Below are 10,682 nucleotides of genomic sequence, written 5' to 3' on the forward strand. Positions count from 1 at the left end.
GCAGGTTTGTAAGATTGGGTTGGTGTTGTGGTTTTCGGGGTGTTGCTGTTTGAGGGTGAGTTTGTGCCTGCCTGTGTCTGTTTCAGAACTAAAGTCGGGATCATGTCATGTAACCCAGGAAAAAAAGCCCCCAGCTGGTACTTAGTGCCGTGAACTCCAGGTGAGAGAGAGAGGGCGGTTTGGAGAAGGAAATCAAATACAGCAAGAGGGGAGAATGCGAAAGGTCTGCAACATGGCACGGCAGGCTGAGACTTTTATCTCCCCCTCATCTCCCTGCAGAAGGGGAAACTGAGGCACAGCGTGATCTGATTCCCTTTCCAAATTATTTTGCAAAGGAAGGGGACTGGGGCTCCTATCCAAACCAGTTCCCTTCCCATCAACTCTGTTCTCCCTGCTGCAAGACCACTCACTGTAGGGGCTGAATATTTCCATTAAACTATGGCTCCTTCTTTTACCCTGCAACAATAAAATAGACCGGCTGTGGGGGGGGGCGAATAGCCCCCCCAGAGCTCTGTGGATATTAAGTTTTTTTGGGGGGGCATTATAATATTCTAGATCAATCAAATGCCCAGCTCAGCTTTCTAGCCATCCAGCAGCTCTAGGGCAGGGAAGGAAGGTGCTCTTGGTGCAGAGTGGTCGCAAAACAGGGGTGAATTTAGCGGGGGGTTGAGGGGTCTGCTTGAACTCCCACCCGATGCAGCCGCACAGAATCACTGGCAGTGCTGAGAAAGGCCAGGAGTGGAAGCAGGTGGCCTGGGGGTGGCGGGACATTGCCCTCAGTCCTGGGCTCTGGGATGGACCAGGCTGGGTGGTGGGTTCAGCCTAGTCTTCCAGCCTGCTGTTCTCACTGGGGTTTGTGGTTTTCATCTGGCTCCACCGAAAAGATCAACTCCCCTAAAAATCCTTCAATTTCTTGCATATAATAACCCATCAACAGCATTCCCAAATTTATTTATAGCAATTCGAATCTTTCATCTGGCTTCACTGAAAAGATCAACCCCCCCTAAAAATCCTTCAATTTCTTGCATATAATAACCCATCAACAGCATTCCCAAATTTATTTATAGCAATTCGAATCTTTCATCTGGCTTCACTGAAAAGATCAACCCCCCCCCTAAAAATCCTTCAATTTCTTGCATATAATAACCGATCAACGGCATTCCCAAATTTATTTATAGCAATTCGAATCTTTCATCTGGCTCCACCGAAAAGATCAACCCCCCTAAAAATCCTTCAATTTCTTGCATATAATAACTGATCAACGGCATTCCCAAATTTATTTATAGCAATTCGAATCTTTCATCTGGCTCCACCGAAAAGATCAACCCCCCTAAAAATCCTTCAATTTCTTGCATACAGTAACCGATGAACAGCATTCCCAAATTTATTTATAGCAATTCGAATCTTCCTGAGTATTCCGGTAACTGTAGCCTCAGGAGAGAGGAGTTTCTCAAAGCTAAATCTAATTAAAACATATCTGCGATCAACAATGCAGGAACAATTTGGCAATCATGTCAGTTGAATGCGAAATAATGAAGAGCTTAGAGTTAGGCAACATACTGAAAGATTTTGTCAAACAAAAAGCGAGGAAGATAAAGTTTTAAAAACATACAGGTGAGGTGTACAATAAAGTTCCTCTTAATGAACTTGATATTTATAATATATGATGTAATGTATGTAATATATAATTTTGTTATGTGTATATAGTCATGGAAAGTAAATAATACATGGAAGAAATGAAAGGCGGGTTTTTTTTTTGCCTTTTTTTTTTTTTGGTCATCCCTGCTGGGGCCCCATTGAAACTATTCGAATTGGGCCCCGCACTTCCTAAAGCCGGCCCTGCTCCTGACTCCAGGCTGGCACGGTGCCCACTTCCCCCCTCTGCTCCCGCCGGAAGAACCAGGCTGGCACTGATTAATTCTTAATTTCTGTAATCACACCGAGTGTTATGACCTCTGATCTCCCCAGATGGGAGCTGCCGTATCAGAACCAAGCAGCAATTACACATCCCTGCCACACGCATCAGGAGATCTGCGGGGGGGCTTGGGGCTTGAGGGCACCAGGGCTGAGCTAGCAGGGGGCTGCGGGTCGGGAGTTAGGGACACCGGCCAAGCCTGCGGGGGAAGCCCAGGGCTGGGCTAGCAGGGGGCTACGGGTTGGGAGTGAGGGGCACCGGCACAGCTACGCCTACTCCCACATGGCCACTCGATGTCACGGTGACCCCACAGGAATTCCCACAGGGGGTGACACCAGCAGGACCCAGGGTGACATTTCTCCCCCTTGCTGCTCTGGTAACTGTCACCCCCCCAGTGACGGCCCCTGGGTGGCCCGGAGGTGCCTCGCTCCCCAACTCCAGCTTCTGGCCGTTACATCCTCCCTCCCCTCCCGTACAAGCCCCTCACTGCTGCCACCAGGTTGAGTCTCCTCCACTTGGTTCCTGCTGTAGGGCCTGAGGCTCGGGCTGGGATCACTCCCGGTTCTGCACTGAGGCTGCTGGAACCAAAGGGACCCTGGGGCTGCCCCAGCCTGCGCCGCCCAGCGCCCCGAGTAGGGGTCTCTGACCCTGGGGCTGTCCCAGCCTGCACCACCCGGTGCCCCCAGTAGGGGTCTCTGACCCTGGGGCTGTCCCAGCCTGCACCACCCGGCGCCCCCAGTAGGGGTCTCTGACCCTGGGGCTGCCCCAGCCTGCGCCGCCCGGCGTCCCCACTAGGGGTCTCTGACCCTGGGGCTGCCCCGGCCTGCACCGCCAGGCGTCCCCGCTGGGGGTCTCTGCGCCTGGGGCTGCCCCGGCCTGCACCGCCCGGCGTCCCCGCTGGGGGTCTCTGCGCCTGTGGCTGCCCCGGCCTGCACCGCCCGGCGTCCCCACTGGGGGTCTCTGCGCCTGGGGCTGCCCCGGCCCTCCTGCCCAGTTTCCCCGTTGGGGAGGGGGTTGTGGGAGGAGGAGAAAATGACATGGATTGGGGAGGGGGAGGAGGAAAGGGGCATGAATGGGGGAGCGGGATTGTGTTGGTCGATCCCCCCAACTCCCTAGCAGGGCTCACCATCGTCTGGGTCGCCGGCACCCCCACAGCGCCCCCCGGCCAGGCCGGCGTAGCCCCCCCCATGGCCCTTGTGCCCCCCGGTGGTGGGGTGGGAGCGGCCAGGGGAGAAGTCCAGCGAGTCGCTGACACTGAAGATGTACTTGTCCCACAGGAAGCGCTCGAGGTCGGGCGCCAGGCCGGGGGAGCGCAGCCCCCGCCGGCTCTGCTGCTCGCAGATCCGCTGGCGGTACTGGAACTCCAGCAGCGTCTTGGTGTAGGTGTTGAGGGTCAGCACCGAGGCCGACATGCAGAGCGTGAAGGAGAGCCAGGCCATGCTGCGGGCAGCGGGGGCGGGGGGGTGAGTCAGCCCAAGGGCCAGGGAGTGGTAGACCCCAGCCACAGCCCCCCACGCTCCCCAACTACCCAGCCCTGCACTCCCCACCTCTTCCCACCCACCCCCATCCTCTTCCCGACAGCCAGGTACCCGCTGCCCCCTCCACATAGCTTCCATCTGTCCATCCATCCACCGACCTACCCACCCACCCACCTAGCTACCCATCCACTCACCGACCTACCCACCCATCCATCCGTCCACCCACTGACTTATTAACCCACCCATCCGTCCATCCACCCATCCACCCACTGACCTAATCCGCCCATCCATCCGTCACCCACTGACCGACCACCCACCCATCCATCCACCCGCCGACCTACCCACCCACCCCTACATCCACTGACCTAGCTACCCATCCACCCACCGACCCAGCTACCTACCCACCCATCTGTCCACCCATCGACCTACCTACCCACCTATTCATCCACCCACCCACCAACCTACCCACCCACCGATCCATCCGTCCACCCAGCCACCGGCCTACCTACCCATCCACCCACCCATCCACTCTTCCACCCACTGAGCTACCTACCTACCCATCCATCCACCCACCCACTGACCTACCTACCCACCCATCCACCCACCCATCCATCAGTCCACCCACCCATCCATCAGTCCACCCACCAACCTACCCACCCAACCATCCATTCACCCACCTACCTACCTACCCAGCCGTCCACCCATCGACTTACCACCCACCTATTCATCCACCCACCGACCTACCCACCCACCGATCCATCCGTCCACCCAGCCACCGACCTACCCACCCACCCACCAACCTACCCACCCACCCATCCATCCACCCACCCACTGACCTACCTACCCACCCATCCACCCACCCATCCATCAGTCCACCCACCCATCCATCAGTCCACCCACCAACCTACCCACCCAACCATCCATTCACCCACCTACCTACCTACCCAGCCGTCCACCCATCGACTTACCACCCACCTATTCATCCACCCACCGACCTACCCACCCACCGATCCATCCGTCCACCCAGCCACCGACCTACCCACCCACCCACCAACCTACCCACCCACCCATCCATCCACCCACCCACTGACCTACCTACCCACCCATCCACCCACCCATCCATCAGTCCACCCACCCATCCATCAGTCCACCCACCAACCTACCTATCCAGCCCTCCACCCATTGACTTACCACCCACCTATTCATCCACCCACTGACCTACTCACCCACCAATCCATCCGTCCACCCAGCCACCGACCTACCTACCCACCCACCCATCCACCCACTGACCTACCTACCTACCCATCCATCCACCCACCCACCCACCGACCTACCCATCCATCAGTCCACCCACCAACCTACCCATCCATCAGTCCACCCGGTTACCTACCCACCCACCATCCACCATTCAGTGATCTTCCCATCCAGCAGCTCTTCCGTCATTCCCATCCCAGCCAGCCAGCTGGTCACCCTCTCATCCAGCTGCCCCACGTCCCTCTGTCCCTCAGTCCGTCCGTCCCCCAGGCCTGCCCCTCCGCAGGCGTGCTCCCGCCTGTCCAGCATCTCTGGGGCTCTTCCAAAGGGCCAGGCTGGACTCCACTGTGTGTCCCAGAAGAGGGGGAGCAGCAGGGCACTTGGGGCCGGATGGGAGACAGCACCCCCTAGAGGGATCCCTGGGGTCACTCACCCGAAGGACCAGCCGTAGAACCAGGTCTGGGGTCTCCAGTCCTTGGGCCCCAGGTTGACGGCCACCTGGAAGACGGTCATGTACATCATGTGGGCCACCATACCCAGGAGGCCTGGGGACAGAGAGCCCAGTGAGCATGGGGGCGGGGGGAGAATCAGGGAGGGCAGTGGCACTGAAGAGGTTAAAGGGGGGAGTGATGTCGGGGGGCCATGGAAGTTTGGGGGGGGTTGGCACCTGGCAGCACACTGATGAACGTAGGGGGTGGGAGGCTGGGAGTGTCAAGGGGGGAGCATCAAAGGCATTGGGGGGATGTTGGTGGGCATGTGGGCAAGCAGGGGGCTGGGGGCAGGCGGGAGGGCAGGAGAGGGGCCAGTACCTGACAGCACCGTGATCACCGCAGTGAAGGCATTGGGGGGCAGGCGGGGGTCAGGCAGAGGACAGGCAGGGGGCTGAGGGGCAGGCGGGGGGCTGGGGGGCAGGCAGGGGCTGGTACCTGACAACATGGTGATCACCACGGCAAAGGCATTGGGGGCAACCGGGAGGCTGGGGGGCAGGAGGGGGGCCAGTACCCAACAGCACGGTGATCACCGCAGTGAAGGCATTGGGGGGCAGGCAGAGGACAGGCAGGGGGCTGGGGGGAAAGCGGGGGACCGGGGGGCAGGCGGGGGCCGGTACCCAACAACACGGTGATCACCACGGCGAAGGCATTGGGGGCAGGCAGGAGGCTGGGGGGCAGGCGGGGGCTGGTACTCGACAGCATGGTGATCACGGCAGCGAAGGCATTGGGGGACAGGCGGGGGGCAGGCAGAGGCCAAGCGGGGGGCTGGGGGACAGGCGGGGGGCCGGAGGCAGGCAGAGGCCAGGCAGGGGGCTGTGGGGCAAGCAGGGGCCGATACCCGACAGCACGGTGATCACCGCAGCGAACACGTTGGGGGGCAGGAGGGGGCAGGCAAGCGGGGGGTCGGGGGTAGGCGGGGGGCTGGGGGTTGGGGGCAGGCGGGGGCAGGCAGGCGGGGGGCCGGGGGGCAGGCGGGGGCCGTACCCGACAGCACGGTGATCACCGCAGTGAAGGCATTGGGGGAAAGGCGGGGGCAGGCAGAGGACAGGCAGGGGGCTGGGGGGCAGGCGGGGTCCGGGGGGCAGGCAGAGGCCAGGCAGGGGGCTGGGGGGCCGGAGGGCAGGCGGGGGCCATACCCGACAGCACGGTGATCACTGCAGTGAAGGCATTGGGGACAGGCGGGGGCAGGCAGAGGACAGTCAGGGGGCTGGGGGGCAGGCGGGGGGCCGGGGGGCAGGCAGAGGACAGGCAGGCGGCTGGGGGACTGGGGGGCAGGCGGAGGCCGTACCCGACAGCACGGTGATCACCGCAGTGAAGGCATTGGGGGACAGGCGGGGGCAGGCAGAGGACAGGCAGGGGGCTGGGGGGCAGGCGGGGGGCCGGGGGGCAGGCAGAGGCCAGGCAGGGGGCTGGGGGGCAGGCGGGGGCCGTACCCGACAGCACGGTGATCACCGCAGTGAAGGCATTGGGGGACAGGCGGGGGCAGGCAGAGGACAGGCAGGGGGCCGGGGAGGCAGGCAGAGGCCAGGCAGGGGGCTGGGGGGCCGGGGGGCAGGCGGGGGCTGTACCCGACAGCACGGTGATCACCGCAGTGAAGGCATTGGGGGACAGGCGGGGGCAGGCAGAGGACAGGCAGGGGGCTGGGGGGCAGGCGGGGGGCCGGGGGGCAGGCAGAGGCCAGGCAGGGGGCTGGGGGGCCGGGGGGCAGGCGGGGGCCGTACCCGACAGCACGGTGATCACCGCAGTGAAGGCATTGGGGGACAGGCGGGGGCAGGCAGAGGCCAGGCAGGGGGCTGGGGGGCAGGCGGGGTCCGGGGGGCAGGCAGAGGCCAGGCAGGGGGCTGGGGGGCAGGCGGGGAGCCGGGAGAGGCCAGGCAGGGGGCTAGGGGGCCGGGGGGCAGGCGGGGGCCGTACCCGACAGCACGGTGATCACCGCAGTGAAGGCGTTGGGGGGCAGGCGGGGGGCAGGCAGAGGACAGGCAGGGGGCTGGGGGGCAGGCGGGGGGCCGGGGGGCAGGCAGAGGCCAGGCAGGGGGCTGGGGGGCAGGCGGGGGCAGGCAGAGGCCAGGCAGGGGGCTGGGGGGCCGGGGGGCAGGCGGGGGCCGTACCCGACAGCACGGTGATCACCGCAGTGAAGGCATTGGGGGACAGGCGGGGGCAGGCAGAGCACAGGCAGGGGGCTGGGGGGCAGGCGGGGGGCCGAGGGGCAGGCAGAGGCCAGGCAGGGGGCTGGGGGGCCGGGGGGCAGGCGGGGGCCGTACCCGACAGCACGGTGATCACCGCAGTGAAGGCATTGGGGGACAGGCGGGGACAGGCAGAGGCCAAGCAGGGGGCTGGGGGGCCGGGGGGCAGGCAGGGGGCCGGGGGGCAGGCAGAGGCCAGGCAGGGGGCTGGGGGGCAGGCGGGGGGCCGGGGGGCAGGCAGAGGCCAGGCAGGGGGCTGGGGGGCCAGGGGGCAGGCGGGGGCCGTACCCGGCAGCACGGTGATCACCGCAGTGAAGACATTGGGGGGCAGGCGGGGGCAGGCAGAGGCCAGGCAGGGGGCTGGGGGGCAGGCGGGGGCAGGCAGAGCACAGGCAGGGGGCTGGGGGGCAGGCGGGGACAGGCAGAGGACAGGCAGGGGGCTGGGGGGCCGGAGGGCAGGCGGGGGCCGTACCCGACAGCACGGTGATCACCGCAGTGAAGGCGTTGGGGGGCAGGCGGGGGCAGGCAGAGGCCAGGCAGGGGGCTGGGGGGCAGGCGGGGGGCCGGGAGAGGCCAGGCAGGGGGCTAGGGGGCCGGGGGGCAGGCGGGGGCCGTACCCGACAGCACGGTGATCACCGCGGCGAACGCGTTGGGGGGCAGGCGGGGGCAGGCAGAGGCCAGGCAGGGGGCTGGGGGGCAGGCGGGGAGCCGGGAGAGGCCAGGCAGGGGGCTGGGGGGCCGGGGGGCAGGCGGGGGCCGTACCCGACAGCACGGTGATCACCGCGGCGAACGCGTTGATCTTGAGCCCCGCGATGAAGTCCGCGTAGCAGGTGGCGTCCAGGCCCATGAGCACGAAGCCGACGCTGAGCAGGACGATGTACAGGAACTCCGAAGCCACCGACAGCCACAGCACCCCTGGGGGGGCACCCCACGGTCAGCACAGCCCCCCCATCCCTCCCCGCGGCCCTGCCCCCTGCTGCCCCCCTCCCAGCCCCACTCTGCCCCAGACGGGAGGGGGGCTTCTGGTGTGTGTGTTGGGGGGGGTTGCTGGGTGTGTGTGTCAGTAGGGGGGCTGCTGGGTGTGTGTGTGTCGGGGGGGCTGCTGGGTGTGTGTGTCGGTGGGGGGGCTGCTGATGTGTGTGTCGGGGGGCTGCTGGTGTGTGTGTCAGTGGGGAGGAGCTGCTGGGTGTGTGTGTCGGTGGGGGGGCTGCTGATGTGTGTGTCGGGGGGCTGCTGGGTGTGTGTGTCGGTGGGGGGGCTGCTGGTGTGTGTGTCAGTGGGGGGGCTGCTGGTGTGTGTGTGTCAGTGGGGGGGCTGCTGGTGTGTGTGTCGGGGGGCTGCTGGTGTGTGTGTGTCGATGGGGGGACTGCTGGGTGTGTGTGTGTCAGTGGGGGGGCTGCTGGTGTGTGTGTCGGTGGGGGGGCTGCTGGGTGTGTGTGTGTCACTGGGGGGGGGCTGCCAGCTGAAGCTCCCATCCTAGGGGTGCCCGTGCGGGAGCTCCATGTAGTTCTGGCGAGGGCCTTGGCTGGCAGGAGGGGAAAGTCTCGTCCCAGTTTCATCCATTTGTCCAGCCGCTCACCTTTCTCTGACTCGGGGGGCAGCTCTATGAAACTGCGACAGATCTCGTCTGGGGGTAGGAGTGGGGAGAGAGAAAAGGACAGAGTGTGAGATCAGCGGGACGGAGGGGGCACAGTCAACCCCTCCCGCCAAATCTTTATTGGGTTTACCTTGGCGGGGGGCTGAGACAGGGCCCCTCTAGGGTGGGACGCAGGGGCTGGTTCTGTGATTATCCCTTGCCCAGTGCTGATGTGGCCCCTCTGAGGTGGGATGCAGAGCCTGGGTATATGGGGATCCCTTGCCCGGTGCTGAGATGCAGCCACCTCTGGGCTGGGGCACTGGGGCTGGGTATATGGGGACCTCTTGCCCAGTGCTGAGATGTGGCCACCTCTGGGGTGGGTTGCGGGGGCTGTGTACACAAGGATCCCTTGCCCAGAACTGAGATGCGACCTCCTCTGGGGTGGGTTGCGGGGGCTGTGTATACGGGGACCCCTTGCCCGGAACTGAGATGCGACCTCCTCTGGGGTGGGTTGCGGGGACTGGGTATACGGGGACCCCTCGCCTGGCGCTGAGATGCGACCTCCTCTGGGGTGGGGTAGAGGGCTGGGTATACGGGGACCCCTCGCCTGGCACTGAGATGCAGCCCCCTCTGGGGTGGGGCGTGGGGTCTGTTCCTACCTCCGTGGTGCTCCTCGCAGGACAGCCAGAAGCCGGTGTGAAAGTAGCGGAAGGCGTACTTGTCCTCCCCCGTCTCCCAGATGTACTGCACCACATTGGGGTCCAGGGTGGCATTCCCGGCCTCCGTCTCGTTGGCCCCGACGGGCACGCAGCTGCCCTGCCTGATGGCCGACAGGCAGGGCGGCTTGACCACCTTGTGCGTCCCCTCGCACCAGTAGCTGGTGGCGAAGGCCGACACCGCGAAGCAGAGGGCCAGCGAGTTCAAGGCCAGAGCCAGCAGCGAGCGCGTCTTTCGGCTCAGCTTGATCATCGTCCCCCAACCTCGGGCGCCACAGACCTTCCTAATGTGCCCCCCGCACCCCCGTCTTTCTCTCTCCCTCCCACTCACAGCCAAGGATTCAAATCTCTCCAAGAAAGAAAGTTTTTTGGATTCCAGAGGGCGATTTCGGGTCCCATATGGCCCCTTCCCTCCCTCCCTCCCCAGACTGGACGGGCAAGGACGATGCTCCACGCTCTGCGGCTTGATCGCTTAATCCTCTCTTAGCGGCTCGCCCGTCTTGGAGGCAGGAATCAAATCTTTTCTCCTCGCTGCTCCCTAATCCAGCGCTGGGCCGCTGTCTTCCCTGCAAAGCTGCGGCGAATTATGGAGCGTCCAGCTCCCCGTCTGCCCCCCCCCCAACCCGCTGCTTTACCAGGCGAAAGATCAGCTGCTCAGTTCGGGGTTGGAGACACCATGGGGCCCTGGTAACCCACACGCCTCCTGGGTGGGGCACTCTGGCCCACGAAGTGGCAGGGAGACCACTTAGCAATTAATGAGTCTGCTCTCCAGCCAGGGGGCTTTCAGCTCATGCATTTTGCCCCCAAGGTCCTGGGTTCGATCCCGGCGGTGGGCTGAGACACGGCCACCTCTGGGGTACACGGGGACCCCGCACCCGGCACCAAGATGCAGCCGCTTCAGACCAGCGCCGGTTCAAAAGAACAAACTCCCGACTCCTCTAGCGGGACGGCAAACGAAGCAGCGTCTAGGCCCGATTTGCCGCCGCAGGGCCAGGATCAGCCGTCGAGACCCCCGATGAGGGCTGAGTTACCTGGGTGGAGCCCACAGAGGGAAACCGCGAGGCATCCC

At 64.1% G+C, this 10,682-nt stretch overlaps 1 protein-coding gene across 1 annotated transcript; it reads right to left on the reverse strand.

The window, feature by feature from the left end:
- Positions 1-3,027: 3,027 nt before the first annotated feature.
- LOC127036536 (germ cell-specific gene 1-like protein) lies at positions 3,028-9,866 on the reverse strand. The gene is made up of 5 exons (XM_050927562.1): positions 9,557-9,866; positions 8,901-8,948; positions 8,084-8,236; positions 5,081-5,192; positions 3,028-3,355 (listed from the first exon to the last, which is right to left on the reverse strand). Exons 1-5 carry the CDS (start codon positions 9,864-9,866, stop codon positions 3,028-3,030), a joined length of 951 nt encoding a protein of 316 aa, XP_050783519.1.
- Between the last annotated feature and the right edge of the window lie 816 nt (positions 9,867-10,682).

Source organism: Gopherus flavomarginatus, chromosome 18, assembly GCF_025201925.1.
Source record: "Gopherus flavomarginatus isolate rGopFla2 chromosome 18, rGopFla2.mat.asm, whole genome shotgun sequence".
Lineage (NCBI taxonomy): Eukaryota > Metazoa > Chordata > Testudines > Testudinidae > Gopherus > Gopherus flavomarginatus.